Below are 26,457 nucleotides of genomic sequence, written 5' to 3'. Positions count from 1 at the left end.
ATCTACTTCAGTTTGAGTCCTCTAGGTAGCAGAAAAAATTAAAAACAAAAAATGTTCAAAGGTACACTATGCTAAAGGTACAACAGTCTCCCCTACTTTTCTTTGTAAAGGACAAGAAATAACACGTGGTATTATTAAGAGTTAAATTTTCAATATTCATAGATTTTTACAATGCTTAGAGGACAGAAGGGTAAAGCTTAAAAATGAGGGCATGTCTTCCAAAAGCCAGAAGCCTGGTCACTCTATCGTCGTCATCGTCATCGTAATCGTCATCGTCATCATCATCATCATCATCTCATGGAATTAACTTCTCTAATTCACATAATCACAAATCTGTAACCTGTAATGGAACAATATTTTTCAGAACTACTATTACATTATTTTACATCATAAACTAACATTCCAACAAATTTCATGCTAGTCTCTCGAATGTAACAATAGCAAGGAACAGTGAACGAGGAGCAAGGGCGCCCACAGGGGATAGCCAGTGGTAGCAAATTGCTATGCTACCACTGAGATCTTTATTTTTTACGCTTTTCTTTTATTTTTCTCTATGTGTTCGATACATGTTTTCTCAAACCCTTGGTAAACAATTCAACAAAAGTGAGTACTTTAAACTATGAATGCGTGCACAGGGTAATTTAGATTTCAGAACTGGCTATTTTTCATGTTCAATTTTTTTTCTCCTCATCCATCAGTTTCCTCTAATTTTCTAATCATCTTGCTACCACTGAGATTGGATCCTGAGGGTGGCCTTGAACGAGGGAAAAAAGGGGGGGGGTAATAATTTGCACGAAGTGAATAATATACCGTACAATTTAAAAGGTTAAGAAATGATAATTAAAGACAATATATGCACATAAATTGGCGGCCGGGTAGCTCAGTTGGTAGAGCAGCTGGCTATGGACTGGAAGGTCCGGGGTTCGATCCCAGGTAGTGACAGGATTTTTTCTCGTTGCCAAACTTTCAGCCTCCTATAAAATTGAGTACCGGGTCTTTTCTGGGGGTAAAAGGCGGTCAGAGCATAGTGCCGACCACACCACCTCATTCTAGTACCGAGGTCATGGAAAGCATGGGGCTCTACCTTCATGCCCCCCAAGTGCCTTCATGGCATGTTACGGGGATACCTTTAGCTTTACCTTTATATGTACATAAATTATTCTGTAAATGTGTGAAATATAAGCTCTACCAAGTTTCAAGCACAGACAGTTATGGCAGCTGAACAATGTTGCAAAATTCCAGAAGAATGGCAAACATTTCATAATAATTTTTAAGAATGACAGAGGCAATTTAAAGGAACAAATTTTCCGTTTATTTGACTCATGAACACTATATTTGATAGTCTAGAATTAACACACATTTTATCAATTAAAAAAAAAATTGTCTTAGATCGTGTCAGTTAGCCTTATGGTTTTAGATAAAATAATTCATACTTTTCAAAGTAAAAACCTAAAGAATTCTATTATAAAACATATCAGTCAGGAAGGGCAGAACATGAAAACTCACTTAGTCTTCATTTCTTTTATTTATTCCCTATCAAGATAATTTGTTATGCTGTTGATGTATTGGTTGCAGGTACTGAAGACAAGTTAGATAAATTAGTAAACATACCGTAGGAATGCTATACGATAATCAAAGATGTAATATAATATCTAGTCCACACCTGTGGAGTAACGGTCAGCGCGTCTGGCTGGTTCGAATCCCGGTCGGGGCAAGTTACCTGGTTGAGGTTTTTTCTGGGGTTTTCCCTCAACCTAATACGAGCAAATGCTGGGTAACTTTCGGTGCTGGATCCCGGACTCATTTCACCGGCATTATCACCTTCATTTCATTCAGACGCTAAATAACCTAGATGTTGATACAGCGTTGTAAAATAACCCAATAAAAAAATATAATATCTATGAACAGAATAAAAATAATTTTAGCAAGTGAGGGACACTCCCATGAACAGCAAACTGCAGGAAAAACCATACTTAATTCGTTTCATCTACAGTGCCTTTTGCTGTCGAATCGCCCATTGCAGTCGGCTGCAAAAGGCAACTCAACAACAAAAGGTACTGTATTTAGAAACAGAGTAGTATCTACATAGCTGGGTGATCGGACAAGACCAATATTTACACAGAATCAGGAAAGAGACTGTATAAAGGTTACTTAATAAAAATTAAAATTTACTCCTATGTCGGCCTACTATTCACATGAAATAAAAGGCAATGTTTTCTCTTCATAACCTATGAGAACGTGAATAAAGAAACAAGACACTGAAGACAATTTTAATTTTCACTAAACAACTTAAAACTCTGACCTATATAGAATTTTGGCACTATGTCTAAACATAAGATAAGCTGAAGCAGAATTGAACAAAAAATATTAAAGAACAGTGAAGGTAAACTGCTTTTGTTAATAACATGGTAACAGGGTATCCAAAGACACACCCACATTTAAACAGACATAAAACTCTGAACAATAAACCTAAAATTAGTTTATCAAAATATATAATTAACCGTACATATTTTTCTTTTTACTCGCCTCTCTCTCTCTTTTTAAACATGGCAATGAAGCATAATTTTAATTTCCATTCAAAAGTAATTTATATACTTACAATAAATAAAAATAAGACCTACAATAATTTTGATGTAAATAGGCCTATGTAAAAACTACACAGTTAATTGAAAAAATATAGGCTATATAGAACAATTACTAAAAAACAATTGAGGTAAATAGCTTTCTTAAAACATGACAACAGTGCAGCCAACATACGCATCTGAAAGAACTACAAAACTATGCGAAGAAGACCTTAATTTCTTTGCTAAAATTACGATCCATACAAATTTATTTTATTTTTAATTACGTTTTTTTCACCTTCATTAACTTACTGTAAGGAAGTGTTTTCACAATGAATTTAAAAAGTATGAATGAATCTGGAAATAGTTTTTGAAATACTTTTATTATAATTTTAAGATTGTCTTTGAGGCTATTTATATCCATCCTACTATGTTTCTACCTCATATTGTAGCTAGTTCATGATCACTATATTAAGTATAATGGTACTCAATGATGATTATTATTCATCATCATCATCATCATCATCATCATCATCATCATCATCATCCTTCACGAATTAGGCCTCTCTAGACCTGTTTCGGCCCCATCTAGCAGTCTTCTTAAAGGTCTTCCTGGTCGACGATGTCCTCTAGGTTTATATTGCATCATAATTTTTGGGATTCTTGAATTTTCCATTCTTCTTACATGATCTAGCCAATTGAATTTGTATCTGCTGATTTGTTCTTCTACTGACTCTACTTCTAATTGTTCTAAAATTTCTTCATTCCTTTTTCGGTCTAAAAGAGTATATCCTGCTGTCCTGAAAAATTTCATTTCCGTTGCTTTGATTCTGTTCATGTCTTTTTTCTTTAATGTTCAAATCTCACTTCCGTATAAAAGGGAGGGTAATGCTAGTGTATTTTATATTTTTATTCTTGTGGATTTTTGTACCAATTTAGCTTTTAATGTATTGTTTATTATTCCTAGAATTTGTGTAAATTTGGTAATTTTCTTGTTCACATCTTTTTCATTTTGATAAGATATTTCACAACCCAGATAATTGAAATATTATTATTATTATTATTATTATTATTATTATTATTATTATTACGACCAATATAATGGTGTGACGATGGAATAAGGTTACTGGCATAAACCAGAGAACTTTCATAAGACTCAGTAATTACAATGTATCCTGCGTTAAATTTCACATAGCCTACCAATACTGTAAAATTCTGGAGTCTGTGCAGAGATCATAATATCAAATAATTACACTGTGTATCTAATATTCTAGTACATAGTAGCCTATTCAGAAAAGTAATGATTTACATGTTGTGGCATTAAGGAACACCAACATTTTTACAGAAAAGGACGATTAAAGGAAATAAAATACAAGAGAATAATCACTCTAAAATAAAAGAAATCAAATAAGTGGCCTAGGCTACAACCAAATTAAAATGAAACACGCCAAACATAGCGCTATATACCTAACATCAGGAGTATTAGGACCTAAATAATTGATAAAGTATGACTAGAATCAGAAACCACAAACTGAAACATTATTTTCACTTGATGTTTCTACAAATAATTAAAAAAAAAAAAAAGGTTAAACGAGCGTTGAGCGGATTCCGCCGATTTTGGAATAGACACCGACGCACTTAGGTTAGGTTAGGTTAGTTTAGGCTTTTATTATCCCGTCAAGATGAAGGTGAAAGCGATTGAGTGTGATTTTTTGTTTCCTATGTTGGCAGTTCAAGTACGTCGGTGTCTATTCCAAAATCGGCGGAATCCGCTCAACGCTCGTTTCACCAAAAAAAAGATACGAGACATTACATTTATCTTGGAACTATAAAGTGCAATTAAAAAAAAAAGTATTTTAAAGTAGATAACATTTCTGTCTCACTGTAAAGTTTGTAGCTTTAATCGAACGTGTAAAAAAAGGAAAATTTTTTTCCCAACATGTTTCTTAGTTAAAAATTAATTTTAAAACCTTTCCAAATGAAATCCATCAATCTGAAAACTGTAATGCTATCTAGTTTCCCTCCCACCTACTGCTGTTTTTGAAATTAATAGTGAAGTTTGTATTTCTGTGAATAGTCTTAATAATGAATGATATAATGCATCAATAGAGATATGATATCTTAAATAAAAATAATCTTCAAATGGGATTTAATTTGTAAGCTATCTAATTTAATTAGAGCATAGATAGAACAGAAAAACAATGACGACTACACTTTTTAACACCCAACTTAATAATGCAGTAGCACATATGGGCCTGTACTTTTAACATATGAAGTCACATTTGGAATGCCAAAACGAATGTTGTTTACTTACTGGCTTTTAAGGAACCCGGAGGTTCATTGCCGCCCTCACATAAGCCCGCCATTGGTCCCTATCCTGAGCAAGATTAATCCAGTCTCTATCATCAGATCCCACCTCCCTCAAATCCATTTTAATATTATCCTCCCATCTACGTCTCGGCCTTCCCAAAGGTCTTTTTCCCTCCAGCCTCCCAACTAACACTCTTTATGCATTTCTGGATTCGCCCATACGTGCTACATGCCCTGCCCATCTCAACGTCTGGATTTAATGTTCCTAATTATGTCAGCTGAAGAATACAATGCTTGCAGTTCTGTGTTGTGTAACTTTCTCCATTCTCCTATAACTTCATCCCTCTTAGCCCCAAATATTTTCCTAAGCACCTTATTCTCAAACATCCTTAACCTATGTTCCTCTCTCAAAGTGGAGTCCAAGTTTCACAACCATAAAGAACAAACGGTAATATGACTGTTTTATAAATTCTAACTTTCAGATTTTTTGACAGCAGACTGGATGATAAAAGCTTCTCAACCGAATAATAATAGGCATTTCCCGTATTTATTCTGTGTTTAATTTCCTCCCGAATATCATTTATATTTGTTACTGTTGCTCCAAGATATTTGAACTTCTCCACCTCTTCAAAAGATAAATAAAAGATGTTGTTTACTTCTATCTTTATTATTAAAGATTTTACAAACAACTTCCTTATCACAGGCCACAGGAGGAAAGAATGAAGAATAACAGTGACGTAACTGTTTTGGAAATTTGTGCACCTGTATGACAACACTACGTGAAACAATGGTTATAAGACTAAATGACATCATTACTTTCAACTCAATCCTCGACCACGAGCATAGACTTCAAAAGATATTCTTCACAGCAACATCATCACAATCAAATATAGGCCTACTATAACTTAGAAAAAAGTTGTTACCGTACATTCACATGTCATTGATGCATTAGCCATTTACCCACTTCTCATATTTTAAGCCAGACCTATTTGAGTGTTTTTAATCAACTGTGAAAAAGTTCAAACCAAAGATATGTCTACATTTTACTTTAACAGGCTACACATGTAACACTATTGACTACTGCATTATACCTACTAGCTCTTTCAGAAACTGAGAATGGTAGGTCACTTATAAATATACGACAGTCTGACGTATGAAAAAAATCTACAAATAAATAGGCTACTCCACAAACATAATTTTTAATTTTGTTTACTATTAACAAACTTGATATCAGTTGATACTGAGTAAAAAGTGATGTACAAAACTAAAAAATCATCCCAAAATTATAATCTGTTCTGTCCAGCCGATGCAGGAACAGAGTATGCACTTCTTTTTTAAGATCGAGCTCTTGTAAAGTTTACTGGTAATTTATAATATCTCTGCTCTAATAACAGTTGTGAGTAGTATGGAATGAAGATAAATGCAAACATGACAAAGATCATGGTTATCGGAAGAAAATAAAGAAGTTAAGCGTGCGAATTCAAAATGAGGCACTGGAACAAGTGAACAGCTTCAAATACTTTGAGTGTATTATACATAGTACCAGTAACATGAGCTGCTGTCAAGAAGTCGAAAGGATAGCAATGGCAAGGGAAGCTTTAATTAGAAAAAGGAGCATCTTCTAAGGAAGAAACTAGTGAAATGCTTTGTGTGGTAATCATGAGACAGAAACTTAGACATTAGGACGAAGTGAAGAGAAGGACTGTAAGTATTTCTGAATTGTTGATATGAAGAAGAATGTAGCGTGTGAAATGGACAGACAGAATAAGAAATGAATCTGTGCTAGAATGAGTGGGTGAAGAAAGAATAATGCTGAAACTGATCAGGAAGAGAAAAATAAATTGAGCTGGGCCACTGGCTAAGAAGAAACTACCTACTGAAAGCAGCACTGGAATGAATGGTGAATGGGAGAAGAGTTCAGGGCAATAATAAGTATCAGATGATAAACAGCATTAAGCTAGGCCTATGTGGGTGATGATGCGGACAAAGAGGAAAGTGGAAAGTAGGGAAGATTGGAAAATGCTGGGTTTACAGTGAAAGACTTTACCTTGGACAGAAAACTATGAACAAATGAATGAATCTTCGCTCTTAGAAAAATTAACTCTACACCCATTCTGGTAAATGTAGCACTGTAGCACTTGAGTTTTGGTAAAACTATTCTGCAATACAATTAATATTATTCCTATTCTTTGGACTCTCTTCAACTTAATCTCACTGCTAAATTTCTTAAGATGATCACGTAAGATACTGTCAACAGTAACAAAATTAAAATAGGCCTCTGCTTCTTTACTCATAGGCTACAGTAAGAACATACATAAGCCTACTGAAATCGTAAATACTCATAAAGAGAATTTTAACAATGCTTAATAGAAAAATGAGATTTTCAAAGTTATCCTCTAAGAGATATACTACAGCCTGATTTCAGGCATTCTCTCTCTTCACTCTTTTATGTTTATGATCTTCCACTTTTTTTTTTTCAATTTATTCTTCTTAAAATCTTGAGTGTCCTATTCTATTAAGGTTTTCAAGGTTATCTACAACTCCTAGAGAAAACTTTTAATTTTTATGTTTAAAATTTGCATTTCTTTAGATAACGAGGCTGCCTTTCGAAGTAAAACGTTCGTCTGATTTACAAGCATTAGTGCAGTTTAAAAACATTGGTGGAAGATGACATTCTATCACTTTTTGTACATATTATCATTCTCTTAAACGAATAATTTACCATACACAAAAAAAAAAAACAAACAATCAAAATTATACGCCACTTTATAATACAATGTGATTCCTAAAATGTCACTGTACCTCCTGCGTGAGATCACCTGCCTCTGCCAAACCCTCATCTGGGAAGACAATCGTACCCTCAGACAATGACGTTCCTGCAGTGTTGCTGGAAGATGGACTAGCATTTTCAGATGACAGTCCTGATATCGAAGGATGAACCTGTCTGTCACTATTTGTCTCCACAGGTGTGACCGTAGCACTACTTTCCAATGATGAACTCGGCGTAACACCATCAATATTTAATAAATATGCTGTGACATCAGAATTGTGAGTATGTATCCTGTTATATCGACCAAGAGCATTCAAGTCTTCAAAAACTTCTCTTTCATAATTGAGCAAAATTGAATCCAAGTTTTTTGGGTGTACAAATACACGCCTTGGTATAATTGGTTGGGCATGAGCCCAACTTGTACCACTAGTTAAATCATGAATTCCAACACCTACAGCAGGTATGTCATAACCTAAGTACGAATCTGGATCCACACGCAAAAGGCTAAGAAGAATAGCCAACTGTAGGAGTTCGTCTCGATATATTTTCTTGAGACACAGCATTGTTACTGATATTTATCAATGCTTCCAGTCTGTATCATTTAACACCCACGTAGGGCGCCACAATAAAACACCAGTTTAGTACAATGTCATAAAAAAAGTCTGTCTCATTACCTGCAATCAAATATTATTATATAATGCATATTCACTACACTTACAAAATTCTCCCTTCACAAAATCAACAAAATGTTCTTCTTATTAAACCTAATAGAAATAATTCCACATTTATTTAAAAGTGACAAGTGAAATATAAAATTTTTACGTTATTGAATATACCTTGATCAAACTCAAAGCTAACAAAAACGATCTATTTTAATGTTCAATCTCAAACATACAATTTTCCTACAATAAATGTGCTAAATAACCATTCTGCAATAACTGTTCAACCCTAACCAACAATCAACTGAATTTACGAAGTCGGGATTGTCATTAAAGTGTCAGAAACGCAAAGACTCACTTTCAAATAGCGAAGAAATTTATCGTCATTCCACAAAGAGCACTTCATTATTTAAAAAAACAGTACAATGCGCTATGACATGTTCATAGAGTTATAATAAGATTAATTTTCGAACACAAATTGCATCACTAAAAAATGTGGTCGTGGCTGTCACACCCGGCGAATTAATATTACCAAATGGTTCACAGTAACTAGAATATCAGTCATATATCACAGTGTACAACACGTTACACTTCGAACATTCAATGATATAAAATCCACAGTAACAGCGACGGAACAAAGGTTATTCCAACTAATCAGCACAACTCTCCTCTCCACACCAACACCAAAGACAACAACTTTTCATATGACTCAGCAGTTGGGCAACACTGTGCACACCACTACACGCATACACTCGACCCGAAAAGCATTATGGGAGTATGACGAAATCTTATCTTATTTAGAGTAAATGAGGTATGGTAACGAAACTAGAGCATAATAAAGTGTGTTTTGGTTGTAGTATTTATAATTTTTATATCGTGCAGTACTTCATACTATAACAGTACAACATAAAATAAAATATCGTGCGGCCACAAATACATCGATGATCATATGGCAGTGACAGCGTTGCCATGATACAGAAAATAGTTCCATAAAGAGTGAAACCGAACTTACCTGCTGAGCTTTATTCTTGGGTGGTGATAATGGTAGTCCAGGTGACAGACTCTTCATTTGAGGCATGTCCTCAACCCCCATCATCTTGACTGGGTTCTTCTGCAAATAAATGGAACAGTATACAACACGGAAACAGGAGTACAAACCTCATGATAATATCCGTGAGTTATTTTCATATAGGAAACACAATTTTACATATGATCTTAAAAGATACCATACTACCCACTTTTCACGGACACTTATACGTAACGTGCAACAATGTCAGTACAATATTCCTTTTAATTCTGCTACAATTTGTAAAAAAACATACATTGCCTTCTCTCGCCAACCTTCTCTCTCGCTTCCAGTCAAGGTTATAATTACGTCATTCATATCGTGTACAGTGAATAGATACCGACATCGTATCATGTGTATTCATCCGCCACAGATAACAGATATAGCATTGTTGAACACGTGCTCCACTCGTGTAAAAGTAAAAACTTGTCATTTGTACAATTTGTGAATTAGATACATGTGAAACTAAATTTTTAACGCTGAGCAGGCAGTCTGGTAATTTAATTCGAATTTCATTGTATTAAGGTATAAAATAAAGAAAGATGTTCCTGCAATGAAGTCTTTGAAGTCATTGTCGTCTTGATAGCCCGTCAAGGCGATGGTTTCGGGACAGAATAGTTAACTTATGATGACCCTAAGGATGCGAATTGACAGGAAAAAGGTCAGGGTTCGTCCCCCCTGGATAATCTGGTGCCCCCTGCTGAAAAGGTATTAATTTGCCCCTGCCAGTCAGTGACAGTATTTATTCTACTGTATTCATATTTCCATATTTTATACATTATTAAAACAACACGTAGTAACGACGATTGCCCTTTCTTATTTTAAGTTGAGAGTGACAGCAATACCAAGCTACCGATATTGCAAATTATTATGGACAGTATTTTTATCGACACTTGCAATTTTAATGCTCCCCCCCCCCGGATAAAATATTCAATTCGCATCATCCTAGTGGCCCTCTATTTTTCCAAATTTAAAAATAATTATAATTTTTTTTTTATATATAATTTCCAGCTACTACTTGAAGCTATTTCAAACCTGACATTAGTCTACATTCAGGGGTGTCATTTCAGTTTTTGCTTGGGGGAAGGGAGCTATGTTTTTTTAGGGAAGACCTTATAGAGTATATCACGTGACGCAACAACGTAATTTGTCTGGGGATGGAGTAAAAATTTTGTCGTGTGCAATTTTCATGATAGTAAGTCTTAACCATGATATTGTGATGGGGGATTAGAGAAAATTTGAATTAGAGATTATAAAGTTGAAAAAAAAATATATTAAAGTGGTATGAACATTTATGCAGATGGTGTATGAATGGAAGTTGGAGGGAAGAAGAAGGAAAAGAAGAAGAGGACGACCACAGACTTCCTGGATACAGCAGTCTCTGAGGAACATTGGAGTCACAGATGATGATGATGATGATGATGATGATGCTCAAAATAGAGATTGATGGAGGGAATTAATAAACGGAAGGAAAGAATGAAGCATGGCTGTAATGTCATCGTATTCCTCTGTAGTGAGGAATATTATCAATAATAATAATAAGAATAATAATAAGAATAATATATATATATATATATATATATAATAATTCTAAAATACAAATAGCTGGTGATACACAGATAAGAGTAGAGGAAGTTAACTTAGGTTTGAGACAAGGCTGCAGTATGTCGCCGATTCTATTCAATATATATATGGACGAAATATTAAGAAAATGGAAAATTAAAATAAAGAACTATACACAGAATTTTAATGAAGATAATTTCATAATGACGATGCTATTCGCTGACGATCAGGTAGTAATAGCAAATAATGAAAATAACCTACAGAGAGCAGTACATGAGTTATGGAAAATAAATAAGAACTATAATATGGAGATATCTGTACATAAGACTAAAACTATGGCATTTTGTGGCAAATCTCCTGTAAGATCTAAAATAGTAATAGGAAACAATATCATAGAACAGGTAAATAAATTTAAATTTTTGGGTGTTACCTTATCTTATAAAGGAGACTATGATCAAAAAGAAAAAATAGAAAATTTTAATTACATAAATGGAACAATAAGAAGAACCCTGAAATCAAAAGCTAGAAAAGATACATTGTTAAAATTTTATAAGGTGATGTCAGTGCCCAGTTTACTATATGGAAGCGAAACATGGGTTATGAAAAAGAGAGATGCCTCTAGATTACAAACAAATGAGATGAAATTTTTGAGAAGCGTAGCAGGTTACAGGAAAATAGAACATAAAAGAAACGAAGAAATAAGAGAAGAACTTGAGATATATGAATTAAACAACAAAATAGAAGAATATAGAAATACATGGATGTCTCACATTTCAAGGATGCAGGAGGACAGGATACCATATAAGTTTTGGAAATATAAACCTCGGGGAAGATGAGATATTGGAAGACCAGCCAAAAGATGGATGGACCAATTTCAGTAGCTGCTACAGGAATCAATTTCCTAATGCATGAAGGATGATGATGATGAATAAGAATAATAATAATAATAATAATAATAATAATAATAATAATAATAATAATAATAATAATAATAATAATGCGTTAAGCAAATAAAAGTAAAATTTGTTTTTTGCTAAATTACCAAAAAGGGGGACCCCAACTCTGTTAACTGCCTACAGTCATCTGATGATTCATTTATTTTTAAGATTCAGTTAATAAAGCCATTTGTTGAAATACTTTCGATTCATATTCGTAAGGATCCTAATAAGGCTGGTTTTATTGGTATTTTGCAGCCTTTTAGAGATGCATTTAAGGTTTTTGGGTCCTGGGACTCAATGTCCGAGCCAGGAAACATGATAGAATAAATGAAGGCTGGACATGAAGAGGTTGTAAGTGTCAATATCGTTGAGAATTAGTTAGGAAAATAAATCATCATCCGATTATAATTTTATTTAGGTCCTAGCTTCTCCCATAGATATGCAACGCTTATATTGCATTATTAGTTGCACATGAAAGCTTTGTTTTCTACGACTTGTCTCTTTGGCACTTACAGCCTTTTGTATGTTCAGTCTTCAAATTAGAGAACAGAGATTCAATCTAATCTTTGTTGGCATATAGCAAAGTTGCTTGACCCATTTCTACTGCCCTTGATCGTTTTATGTTTCAGGTGACCCAGAGTTGAAGACAAGACAGGGAAAATGAAACAGAGAAGAGACTGGATGGAACAGTGAAGATTGAAAATCGAGATCAACCTATATATTTAAGATTTTTTTTCTTTTTGTACGTCATTTAGTATCAGTTGCACTGTAATAAATAATATAATATATTATCTTGTATAGTCCATATTGCTTTCACTTTCAGTGTATATTTAAAGTGATTGTAGTTTTACATGCAAAGCTTATTTAGAATTAATTTTATTTGTATTAAACTGTATGTTATTTCATTTTTCTTGTGTACTGACGACTCCATGAATGCTTGTAATTCTATCGGTTAATAAAGATCTAATCTATCAGTTTCAGAAGAAAAAATGCTTATTGGTAGCGAGATAAAATTGTTACTGAAAACAGAAGAATTTTATACCTGTGTGCCGATGACTGAGAGGAGGAAGGTATTTCTTGCAGTGGAACTATTAAATTCCCCCACAAAATTTGGATTATATTCAGCCCTAAGGAGTATAATGATTCATCTCCCTCCACCTCTTACTTCTCAAACGTGATATATACACTGTAAACAACGAAATGTACGTAAACTAGATCTTATTTTCAGAAAATGGCGCTATGAAAGCAGTAAGATAATTAAGGTACGGTAAAAGTTTGGAGAAAGTGAACCACTATAAACCCTGTCCAACTCACTGCATCGAAAGGAGGTAGTTGTAGGAAGAGAGAACTCAGCAAGGAGGGGAACTATTTGTGAGGATTATTATTAGGTTATTTTACGACGCTGTATCAACATCTCAGGTTATTTAGGTCTGAATGAGATCGTGATAATGCCGTGAAATGGGTCCGGGGTCCAGCACCGAAAGTTACCAAGCATTTGCTCAAATTGAGTTGAAAGAAAACCCCAGAAAAAACCTCAACCATGTAACTTTCCCCAATCAGGATTCGAACCCAGGCCATCTGATTTCGCGGTCAGACGCGCTGTTACTCCACAGGTGTGGACTATATTTGTGAGGAAATGAAAGAACTAGTAAGATGAAAAATTTGTTTAGTAGATGTCACTTGCAGCTGTCTTCTCGACTCCACTTTTCTCCAATTCTCTCTCATCTCTTATCTTCTTTTCACTGTCTGTGTGATGATTCTGTAAAATTATGGGCTACACAACTTATTAATTTAATTTCTTACCTGAACTCGAACCGTCCATCCTTGAATTCACAGCCACACACATTTCCACTGAATTATTGTGACAGTCACTAAAACAATTTCAGATGTTACTGATATCTTGTAGTCGGCTCGAGAGGTCCAGGGGAAATAATGTAGGTTTTCAGTGACATACAGGTAATTATGTGAGTGATGGGTTAGGAAGACTATGTAAAGGGCATACAGCTCGACGTGATAAAAAAATTAGTTACCATTTCAAAGCCTTTCCCAGTAAAAGCATGGTGTTCACTACATTTACTCTTTTAAGAAATTAGGGCAGTCTTGCTTCCAGGACGCTTCATAGGGACTCTTTACTTACTATCTTACATTGAACTAATGACGACTGAGGCCTCTCTTTTTGACAGCATGACTTAAAATACGCGACAGAAAAGTAAAAAATCCAGAGTTTTAAGTATGGCTCTGATGCTAGGAACTTACTCTTGCTACTGTTTTAGTTTTAGACATGAGAAATCTAGTTGAATTAAGCAATTTCTCTTTGTGTAAATTACGAACTCCATGGCATGGCGCGTCCTCAGGTTGCGGATCGAGAGGACAGCCTCCAGATATGGAGGGTAGCTGTGAATATATTGAATAAGCAGTCACGGACAGATGATGAGGGGTGGTCCTCCAGCTTGGGGGTTGGGCGAAGGGCTAACAACCCATCACCGTAAAAAACAGCTTGTTACGAATCCTTCAAATAAGCCTCGGAATGGGACTAATTCTCTGGCACGACCACAGTATAAATGATACTTGGGAGGAAATTAAACGCAGAATAAATATGGGAAATGCGTGTTATTATTCGGTTGAGAAGCTTTTATCATCCAGTCTGCTGTCGAAAAATTTGAAAGTTAGAATTTATAAAACAGTTATATTACAGATTGTTCTGTATGGTTGTGAAACTTGGACTCTCACTTTGAGCAAGGAACATAGGTTAAGGGTGTTTGAGAATAAGGTTCTTAGGAAAATATTTGGGGCTAAGAGGGATGAAGTTACAGGAGAATGGAGAAAGTTACACAACACAGAATTGCACGCATTGTATTCTTCACCTGACATAATTAGGAACATTAAATCCAGACGTTTGAGATGGGCAGGGCATGAAGCACGTATGGGCGAATCCAGAAATGCATATAGAGTGTTAGTTGGGAGGCCGGAGGGAAAAAGACCTTTAGGGAGGCCGAGACGTAGATGGGAAGATAATATTAAAATGGATTTGAGGGAGGTGGGATATGATAGAGACTGGATTAATCTTGCTCAGGATAGGGACCGATGGCGTGCTTATGTGAGGGCGGCAATGAACCTCTGGGTTCCTTAAAGGCCAGTAAGTAAATAAGTGAATTACGAATTATGGACATAATTGAAAACTTCTTTCTTTAACAAACTGTATCTCGTAATTTACTATAATGTATTTCTTATGCTGTTTTATAAAAGTTGATGAAAGAAATAATTTTGTAAATGTAGCTGTTTTAGTATCAAGCATGGGTCAGCATTGTCTTAAATTCATTGATATTTAAATTACAAATTAGATATGCTTTCTGTAGTGGCACTTTCATGTGTGTTATTCTTATTAACCTTTCAAGCACACATGACAATAAAGGTTGAAATGATTAATTCATAGAAGAGTAGCATACGGTATTGTCATATAGCAGTTCCTTCTTATAGACTTGAATTCTTCTTATTGGGCTAAAGTGCAATGCCCACCAATTATTCAATAAACATAAAAGGATTAAAAAAATTAAATGTATTAAACATTTTAACACTAACACAATATAATACGGTTGAAAATAAATATTATCATACCTATGAATTATAGACACTAAAACTGATATATGTAAAGCATCTGTTTTCTTTGCATATTTCGTATTACTTTCCACCGAAGAATAGTTTTACCGCTCTTATTAGTTACAGTAGGTACTTTTGGAACATAATACTTTAACTTACCTTCATTTAAAGAACTGTGTAATATATGTCAATGCATAAAATATAATATAATATAACTGGATAATACGCCATGAAAGAAATGTTAACAGAGCTTCCTTAGTAGTTAATTACAGAATGAATATAAAATAACAACAGTTTTATAACCTAAATTCCGTATAAATTAATTTTTTAACAATGTGACATCATGCAAAGTTAGTAACTCTGCATTAAATTATTTTGTATGACAGCCACATTGTAATTCCACAAATGTATGACATAGCTTGGTATTTCGAACCAAAATGAATGATGACATGTGGAATGATCTTTGTGCCAATATTATTAACTTTCTTCTATTTGACTTAAGTAATTAGTAGTTATGATAGTTTTTTTTTAACAGTCTAAATACACTAACCCATTTGAACTGAATTCAAATTTTGTGTATAGACCTACATTCTTGTAAGTATAAATATTAAATTTTGTAAAACTCTGCTTAAAGTAGGGTGAAGTTCATTCATGCAAGAGACTGGCAAATATAATTCTTATAAATATGTAACAGAATTAATGTAAAGAGAGGCTGTTAAGGAGATTAATCTGTTAACTTTTCATTGCATTTGTATATTATGTTATAAATTTGTCTGGTAAAGGTTAAAAAAAAGGACGAAAGAAAAGAGAAAAAGAAATATGGAACTAATTAAAGGAGAAAAAAAAAAAAGAAAGAAAATTGTACACACTCAATTACAGGAGTTTCATGTAATAATAACTTCATAATTCCCGCATTTATCTTCATTCTTGAATACACTCTTTTAACACTTACATAATCATTGACGAACGATTAAGTTGTTTAAATTAAATACAAAACGACTTCCCTGTGTTAACATTTTAAATCATGGTGTTATCATATCTGATTAGTTTCGAAGTTATTTGCATCACCTTCTGAATCCTAGACCTGTTTTTTTGAAAGATGGGACATGACAGTTAAGCAGCCGAGCTTGAAACTACAGCGTTATGTTGCCAATATGGACTATCACGCAGTCAACTGATGTGAGCTAGCAGTTTTCGTTAAATGGCTGATATTAAAACATTCATTGGCAATTGATGCAAAAAAAAAAAAAAAAGTACTAAAATCGACAGAGAATGAAACATGAAACATATTAATGTTAAAATTGTGTGCACAACAAATGGTGCTAAGAGAGGTATTAAGCACTCAACACGTGGAGACTACAACTTTGGCAACTCAACTGTTGTTACCATAGCAACAAGCTTCCCATGCTATGTGACATTCAGTTGTTTTTCCGATTGTAGCACTACTGTCATGTCCCATCTTTAGAAAAAACAGGTATAGTGAGTTTCAGCACTATCTTCTGGTTCTCTGTTATGGTGGTGTGTGTTCATAATTGTGTCCAAAAGGGTGTGTGTTCTGAAATTCAACTGAATATTGAGAATGTGTTGTAGGTGTGTTTTTGTGTGTCTATAAATTTTGTATTATTCTAGTGTATCGAGTTTCTAGTTTTTTGATTGAATGTGTTTTTGTGTCAGTGTCTATGCTGCTGTAGTTGTGGTTGGAGTTTGTGATATGTTTTGCGTAGGATGAATTGTGTGGTTTGATTATGGCTGTGATATGTTCTTTGTAATATGTTTTAAACGCATTTATGGTCAGTTGTCTGTCCTTGGCAGTCCAATCAGATCTACACATTCACAAATGGATATGGTTCTTTTTCTTCATAATCATTTAGGATACAGAAACTTAGGAAACAGGCTGTTACTTCAATGTATGTGGAAAGGGTAATTACTGAACACAAATTCTTGGAAATGTTCTGTTAAAACAATAACTGTTATTGATTCAAATAAAAATGTGACATAAAAACAAAATTATAATTTTTATTTGAAAACTTAGTAGGAATTGTAATAGTAAAGCAAGGCCTTTATCTACATTCAAACCAATGTTTTGACAACAACGAATAGGATGGGGTAAATTAATTTGTTCGATGAGCTTATTACATCCTTGGTGCAAACACACAATGAAACACCATGTGCTTATCCTAATGATAAAATTCTGGTGTCTCAAATTACTGTAACAGAATTATATAATGTATTATCATCTTACATATTATACGTACAAAAATAGGCCACTGAGGTACAATCAGACCTTAAAGTGTAAAAGAATATAATTTTCTGTAATTTCCTGTAAAAAAAAACGCTTTATCACGAATAGGAGACTTTAAGAACATGAGACATGACTACTGAGAAGCTGGACAAATGGAAAAATAAGAAATACAAATTTTTCCAATACCAGTATTTCATAATTTACTTTTTTTTTTTTTTGTCTTATAAAAGGAGAATAGGCCCTTTATGTGCATTAAGGGCCGTATTCATAAACGAGACTTTGGCTGAAGACTTCCCAAAGTCGACTTTCACAGTAAAGTTTAACTTTGTTGAAAGTCCTATTCATGGACACTACTTCTGAGAATTTGACTTTCACTTGGGTAAGTCGAGATTTGACGATCTTTTATGAATGTTGGCAATCACAATCATGGTCTTTCTTCTAAACGTATTAAATTAATGAATAGCTGAAGTAGAGTAGGCATTGTCGCAATAAAAGCCATCTTTTGAGTCTCAAATCAGTGAAACAATTGAACATCGGCAGATGTTAAGTGATTGTTGCAGCATTATATAATATTATTTCAATGTAAAATAAATGTGAAGGCGTGAAAGATATTAAGAAGATGCCACCAATGACAGACTATGAAAGACACGTCATGCTACTAGAACTGGTGAAGACGTATAAAGAATACAATACAAAATCAATAGTAAACCATTAATCCTTATACCCATAGAGCAATATCGAAGTGAAATAAGAGTATTATTAACGGAACAGGTAATCCTTTTTATTATTCTATTATTCATCAGTGCATGTTGAATTGTGGATATTATTTAATACGGTCCATTTTTCAAATCTGTATCTTGATTTGAATTCATTATCTCTATAAAATTCAACAGAGTTTTGTACATGTCTAATAATGTTCTCGGAAAATGTAACAATTTCCCAAATATCAGCCATTTTTCTTATGTCCGCGAACGAAAGTCAAAGTCAAAGACTAGATTTTCGGCGACTTCGAAGTAAAGTCACGATCGAAGTTAATTTTCGTCAAAATGTCGACTGTGAATAGGAAAATGGAGACTTTGTACTTTCCAAAGTCAACTTTGGTCCAAAGTATCGTCTATGAATACGACCCTTAATTAAATCAAATCATTAATAATTAGAACTAATATCTTGAATTTCGTAATTGTGATTAAGAAACGACAATTGCAGATATAAAAGTAATACTTCATATTTGAAAATAAAGGATTCGAATCTCAGGTTGTTGCTATTGCAATTTTTTTTAACTTCCCCAAGAAAAATTCTGGGAAAGAATCTTGGGACGAATGGCTTTCAAATATTTCTTATCCTCTACATTACACTATCATGAATGTTAATGTTATGTTTTAATTAACGACGCTCGCAACTGCAGAGGTTATATCAGCGTCGCCGGATGTGCCGGAATTTTGTCCCACAGGAGTTTTTACATGCCAGTAAATCTACTGACATGAGCCTGTCGCATTTAAGCACACTTAAATGCCATTGACCTGGCCCGGGATCGAACTCGCAACCTTGGGCATAGAAGGCCAGCGCTATACCAACTCGCCAACCAAGTAGACTCTATCATGAATATTTTGATAGATTCATCAACACTAAAAATAATCTGTATGTAAATAACCTAGTTCAAGATTTTCTTTTTCATCTTATGACATTTTTCACCATTACACACTGAAAATGCTGAATTAACCCTGAAGCAAAACATACGTAGAATGAAATGAAGGCACAAATTTTTCAAGCACAATGTGAAGTATTTACACTTATGTGTAGCGTTCACCATTATTGGTCTCATCCACAGAGAGTTTGAATGGCACAACACTTTTTTATGGGTTTGATCTTGAAAGGAAAGCAAAACAAGAAAGTCCAGACTTCACAAATTGATTTTAATTGAAACATACATGGTTTTACTTTCAAATTAATCACATTCTACTTGGTAAAGTTTATATCATAAATTCAGACTATTTTTTGATGAACATCAGTACAAATTCCTCTTAAACTGGGTTTCATGATTATATTATTTTTAAACAAAATCTTGATTTGGTGGTCTTAAATAAGGAACATCCAGTACAATTCACGGTACCTGTCAACTGTAGTTAATATTAATTATTAATCTAATGCTCCAGACTATTGGAACTCAGCCATCAGTCTTCCAGCCTCCCAATATATTTGTCCATTCGTCCCGTTCCAGAATTTGTGAAGTGCAGTACATTTTCTAAGATGGTTGCAGTTCATGATGGCATTTCTCCTGCACAGCATACAGTTCGGTGAATCCAGAATGTTGAAGCGATGGAGGTGTTCTGCTAAGCAGTCATGTCCTATAGTTAGGCGGAATGCTGCTACAACTTCACTTCGGAAAGTTTCCAGAATTATGTTTTTTTCCGTTGCCAATTTCGGCCACATCTTCCCTTGGCTAATTTCTTTCAGTTGGTTTGACCTTTCCTTTCTAAAAGTGAAAATGATTATTGATTTTGCTGACCAAAAAGATAGAGTTGCTTCCTGTGGAGAGTCAACTATTTTTGTGCCTTTCTTCGCCAGAAGATCAGCTGTCTCATTTCCTTTGATATCAACATGAGAAGGAATCCATTGGAGTGTGATTTCTTTGCCTGCTATATTATTTAGCTAATTAAATTCGAAGATATAAGCTGAACTAAAGGGAGGGGCTACTCATCAATTAGCACTGGTCAGCTTGATGAGTTAATGACTGAATTTGGTATAATTTTCCTCTATTCAATACCTAATTCTCTCTTTACCCTTTCCTATCCAGTTCTCTGACTGAACTCTTACTTTCTTCGACCCTGACGGCATTAGAGCATTCGAGGCCTAGAAGTTCATTTCCCTTTCCTTCCTCCTCTTTCTACTTTTCTGTTCCTAGTGCTGACCTGCTATGGCACTAAAATCGTCCTCCAGTGGCTTAAGGAGGGAAAGCTGGTGATCAACAAGATCTCTCAGCTAGGTCCAATGGACCCGTCGACCAACAGCAGGTGTGGTCCTCCAGACATTCTGGGGGTTGTGTGTGAATGAAGTAGCCACCAAAATGTTAAAATATGGTGTTCACTTAAATCGGCTACAACTTGCCATTTAACACTCAAACCAAGAAATGGATTCGGAACACCTCAAAATCTGTGCTTCAGTGGCTAGCCATGATAATATCTTTGAAAAATATTGGAGTGCAAGAGGTCAAATGACTTTATTGTCAAACGCCTGGCATTAGAAAACAACAACAACAACAAATTCGAAGATATATTTTTTCCAGCTTTACAATCTGTCACATCTCTCTTATTCTTTGACACTTTAATCCCTGATTGCATTGAAACTACAATACTTTCAACACAAGACAACAATCAACATATTTAACACAGTTCTCTAGTATTAACATTAAAACGAGATTATTCGTACTGTATATATATAAAAATTAACTCCTCAAAAATTCTGCTGCCTCTTTTTTTTTCTCTCACTTTTTTTTTTTTTTACATATTTTATAATTTTTTTCATATAAAAGTAGTATTGGAACCTGGTTTCTGCTTGAACTATCGAAGAGTAATGTTTATGTCTTGCTTTCTGGACTGTAAGGCTGACAAATATCTTTTAAGATCCAACCTATTCCTTTCTATATAGTATCTATAATCTGCAGTTGATCTAAGCTCTGTTGGAATATTTGTAAACATCACTTCAAAGTCACTAAAACGGGAAAAGAAATATCTACAGTAACAAAATAAAATAAAAATGTAACAAAATAATAAATAACCCCATACACAACAATAAAAACATTCATACATTCTTTATCACTTCACAGTTATATAACACAAAATATATCTCATTTAAAATAGATAATATATATCAAACGATGTCATATATCGAAAGTGTTTTTTCTGTAATATATAATATAAATATTTACTCTATGTATTAAAGATTACCAGACATTGAAAAGTCAATATCAGTGCATAACTATACTAATAGCAGTATATTATAAAATCTGTTATTCCACCTTAGAGCTTTGTTCGACATGTACAGTATATGGAAAATAAAAAGAATTGTGACGTGTTTACACCCTCCTCTAAGGAAACCAAGATTATACCAGTAGTGTTGATTATTATTTAGACTGATATGAAGTTGTATAATTACTTCTAATAGAATCATAGTCTAATGTTCATTGTACTTTCAATAAAATATTTAAAATATATTTTCAGTTTGTGAAACTTTGTTTCTTGCTGAATTACAAAAATTAAGACATGCCATGAAGGTCTATAGACAAAGGCAATATCAGATATTACTTACGGCGAGTACACATTTATAAAAAGACTTGAGTATTATGGCACCTAATTACAGATTTTTAATCGTCACTGAGTATCTTACGGTAACTCAAGTTTTTCCTTCTAAGTAATTAGCTATTATGAGTATTGATTTATGCAGGTTGTTTCTCAGGAGTAGGGACAGGGGGAAGCTATCTTTGTAGAGGCTAATGAAGTTCAATTCCTACTTTAAAAGATTCTGCTTGAGTTACTAGTGCAAGTATCCACATAGCACACTAAAGCAAGAAAATACATTTGATTCGCCACTGTGCAGCTGTATATGGAAAGTCCTAAGATCCAAATTTATTTCTTTTAAAGTTTCGTGACGCAAATGAATTGTTGCATTTTGAAGTATATACCAGAGAATAGGGATTATAAAGAATGGACACTGAGCGAATTTTCCTGTGTTTTGTTTCTCTGTGCGCCGGCGTATAGTTCCACTTTCAAGCGCTAGAGGTTAGTGTAATCGAGCATACGCTAAGATAATAATTGAGAATAGAGTTGAGACACAGGATCCAAACATCGCCGACCTTATTCCATAAAGCAGTAATGCTTTGCTTCAAATAAATTCAAGTTAACAGCTTTTCCTTATTTCTCAGTAACAAACTAGTTGTAATAATAATATTTTATATTTCAGATATCATAAATTATATTATAAAATAATATAATACATTATAAAATTAAGTATCGAATTCATTTAATATTTATATATAATATAGGTATATGGTTTTACTTCTCGTAAGAGTTTTGTTTTTCCATTTTCAGTGCTATCAAATCATTACATATTTTAATTGTTGTTGGGGTCAACGTCTCAACTCTCATTATAAAGGAACTCTAGAGTCTAGACATTGCAGTTAATGACGGATTTATTATTTTATGGATCCAATTTATTTTATTTGAGTACATAATGTACCTAGATGTATTAATTATATGTGTTATATTTCCGCTGTGTCGACTGCTAGCTGGTGTGATGTCAGCGCCAACTCTAGGGAGAAAGCAGAATCTCACGCTTTAGCTGGCTTGAAGGTCACTGAAATCAGTCCGGCTACATCAAAGGTACCGACGCGAAGTGTCCATTCTTTATAATCCCTATTCGCTGCATATACCATCAACAAGATGACAGTTTTTCTATCTTTAAGAGGGACACCCGTTTTTTTTTTTTGCAGGATTCTTGTTAGTAGTCAATTTCGTTCTGCTGGATGTTTTAATGTATGTATGAGCTTATTGCCACCGTGGTGCTATAGCTTTCTTTAGAATCCCAAGAATACAACAAACTGAAGGTTTTACTTAAATTTAAGTAGATTAATTTAATTGCAGCTAAATATTTCGATTTCTTACTAGGAATTAGCTCTGATACGAAAACCATAAGTAAGATGTTTAACAATATGAGTATTTTCTTTTCTACACTTCTCTTCTTATTCTTAAGTATTTGAATCCTTGGATAATAATTAGCCTATTTGTAAGCTTTCTAAATTAGTATGAATTGTGGCAAAATGCAAGACATAATAATTTTACTTACAAGTCTTTCTGAAAAATATGTTAGGTTTTACAGCTAAAAGCTGACAGTATGGCTGATAATTTCCCCCATTTGCAAATAAGTAATACTGTTGTGACATGTTTTACTAACATAACGGAAATGCAAGGATGCTTTCCATGGGACCAAATGCTTCAAATTTAATTACTACTCTTTCACTTAGGTACTTTACATGTACCTATGCGTTGTTTTTTTTTAATCTGACCACAAGGTCATGTCTGCTAAATTCTTATGAAATTACTGTTTATTTCACAGTTTTAAACTATGTCTTCATATAATAATTGTACAAGGTGGGGCAATGTTCATTTACCATTTTCATCAATCCATAACTTAGATGGCCATGAAATTATTACAATGTTTGGTTGCAAGGCAACATCCACAAACAATGCCATTTAGTAAACAAAATGGAGGCTGGTCAGTTGCACATTGTGCTTTTGCTGTAGAGACTTAAAAAAAAAATAGTGATTCTGCAGTACGACGCAGCAAATATTTAGACGACATTTTAACATTGGAAGGCATGGGCATGTTCCAGACCGGCACATTACAAACAACTGGGTACATAAGGCCTGTTACACACTTGAAGAGATCTAGCTAGCTAGAAAGAGGCGAAGAGCCTTCCTTCACACACTTAGCGAGTTCTCGCTATCACAGATCACACCTCGCTATGATTATCTATGCACTGTCTTCATGCAGAGAGTAATTTTCTCATTATTGTAATCACTTGGAGGAGGAAATATTACAGGTTATATATTTACGTTTATTATCATACTTAAATATATAACCTGTAAGTATATTGTCGTACTTTACAAATTATGTACGAATACTATGTTGAATCTGAATCTTCAGATGAAGAGGAAATGGAGTTATATGAACATTTTGTTAATGAACATATTTTGTTAATGAAAAGAAAAAGTAGACCTAAAATTAAAGCCAGAAATATCTGGAAATCACATTGTATCTGACGAAGATAAGGTCGAGTTTCTGTCACGAATTTCGATTTGGATGATGATACGTTTAGGCGTTATTTCAGGTTGAATAGACCTCAATTTTTTGCCATTTGTGATATGATAGAAGATTCTACAAATATTATAATTAATAATATTTAAAGCTCATCAAAGTAAAATATAGGCTACTTATTTTCAGAACATCTGATATTTGTCTACAGATTTCTCCTTTAATTTTCGTGTTTTTATAGTTTTCATCCCATGTATCATAAATTCGAACTCAATTCCAAATATGCGTCAGTAACCACTGAACGTTTTCGGGCGCCCCTGCAACGTGGGGTCGGGGGTGTAAGTTACGCCACTGGACAGTTATGCTGCCATGTTGAATGAGTTCGTGTTTCCATAGCTGCAAAATCTCAATGTTGATGTAGCATCTGTCTACTTTCAGCAAGATGGAGCTACAGTGCACACTGCATGCCACTTTATGGAAACTCTAAGAACAGTCTTTGAAGACAGGTTAATTTTATGCTTTGAAGACATTCCGTGGCCTCCTCGATCCCAGATATTTCAGTTTTTGACTTTTTCCTTTGGGGATATTTGAAACACAAAGTCTTTGCCACACGACCAGATGATTTGGATACATTGAAGCAAAGGATTAGGAATGATATCCATGCCATACCAGCAGCCATATGTATACGAATCATGGAAAAGGTTGTTTCACAGTTGCGTGACTGCATCGAAAGGGGTAATTTTCAAAAAGTGATTGTTTTATTGATGTCATGATAAATAACAATATGTGTCTCTTATGCATCAATGCTTTGAATGAAGTTCATGAATACTAGAAAAAAGCATTACAAGTCTTAAAATGGTAAACCAAAATTGCCCCATCTTGTATAAAGTCTGTTTTTGTGTGTTTAAGGTGGAGTCTGACATTTTTCGTCTCACTATTCACCTTTCAGAGGGAATGCCTATGTTTATTGTTCAAGTTTGTATTAAATTTATAGTAGGGTATTATTTTTACAAAGATTTGCTCATCCCATGGAAATCAGCCTTTGCCGATATATTGTAAAGGTACTGTTATCAAAACTAAGTTATCTGTAATGACTCCAACGAATTGAACCGATTGAAGAGACAGAAATGTAAGAGACTCTGCAGCATCATATGAACACACGTTCCTGACATTTCCTACAATCTTCTGTATCTTGCATTTATATAATTGACTGAGTTTGCTTTCTCTACAGAAAGGTGTGATCTTGCAGATACTGGTCTTTCCTGCTGTTTGTCGATGATCTCCATTGCCATTATTTGTGCAGCTATGATCTCCTGTTGTAGGAAAAGCAGATAAAATATAATAAGGTCTTTTAAATTGACTAAGCATTTTAGGAATTAAATCAATGACTTCCAAAACACACTATGAAATATTTCATATAAAACGATTTTTATCTTGAAAAGAAAGCAAAAACGAGCAAAACTGTATTACAATTTTTTGTTTGAAGTATTTCAAAGAATAACCCCTTGAAATTATTGACATTACTTATGATTCACCATGTATCTGTATAATATGACGAATTCTTAACATATGGAGAACAAATTTACATGTAGCTCTAAATGGTTTAATAGAAACATGTTCTTCATGAAAAGTGGCTTAGTCATGTTTTATCATATACATTTTCTTTTATTAATTGAAGCGTCGGCTGGAACAATGTTGTAAGTTACAAAATTTCCATTCGGCGTGTTTCCGTGTAATAATGTTGTATGTCATGTTACCTTGCTATACTCCTTGGCTTGCAACTGTCCATCAATGCAGTACGTGAAATTTGTCCACTCAAAAGTTTGCTACCCTATAAGAACAACGTTGTACATGTACACATTTTTGCAGCTCCTGTAAATTTTACCAAATGTAACTTATAACATTGTTCCAGCCGACGCTTCAATTATTACCTGCTTTAAGTTT

The 26,457-nt window shown here is 34.0% G+C and overlaps 2 protein-coding genes and 1 long non-coding RNA gene across 9 annotated transcripts in view; 1 reads left to right on the top strand and 2 right to left on the bottom strand.

Moving 5' to 3' along the window:
• Positions 1–9,653, bottom strand: part of cnc (NFE2 like bZIP transcription factor cap-n-collar) — a 406,452-nt gene extending 396,799 nt beyond the window's left edge. Inside the window, exons 1-2 of one of the 3 annotated variants that reach the window (XM_069822992.1) lie at positions 9,623–9,653; positions 9,313–9,411 (exon numbers count right to left, since the gene is read on the bottom strand). In XM_069822992.1, coding sequence (XP_069679093.1) covers positions 9,313–9,396 — 84 coding nt within the window. In that variant the 5' untranslated portion in view covers positions 9,397–9,411; positions 9,623–9,653. Of the gene's footprint in view, positions 1–7,673; positions 8,998–9,312; positions 9,412–9,622 lie in introns of those variants that run through there. The other 2 variants (XM_069822988.1, XM_069822989.1) reach the window with 2 other exon arrangements.
• LOC138697605 (uncharacterized) lies at positions 9,339–17,924 on the top strand. The gene is made up of 2 exons (XR_011331586.1): positions 9,339–9,473; positions 12,497–17,924. It is a non-coding gene; the product is annotated as an uncharacterized lncRNA (long non-coding RNA).
• LOC138697602 (endoplasmic reticulum aminopeptidase 1-like) overlaps positions 17,413–26,457 on the bottom strand; it is a 248,723-nt gene continuing 239,678 nt past the window's right edge. For all 5 annotated transcript variants that reach the window (XM_069822984.1, XM_069822983.1, XM_069822987.1 and 2 more), the window contains one exon: positions 17,413–25,826. The gene's annotated coding sequence lies outside the window, so the exon portion shown is untranslated. The remainder of the gene's footprint in view (positions 25,827–26,457) is intronic.

This window comes from Periplaneta americana, chromosome 4, assembly GCF_040183065.1.
Source record: "Periplaneta americana isolate PAMFEO1 chromosome 4, P.americana_PAMFEO1_priV1, whole genome shotgun sequence".
Lineage (NCBI taxonomy): Eukaryota > Metazoa > Arthropoda > Insecta > Blattodea > Blattidae > Periplaneta > Periplaneta americana.
Note: the sequence above shows the minus strand (reverse complement) of the source record. Positions and strands in the feature narration are given on the sequence as shown.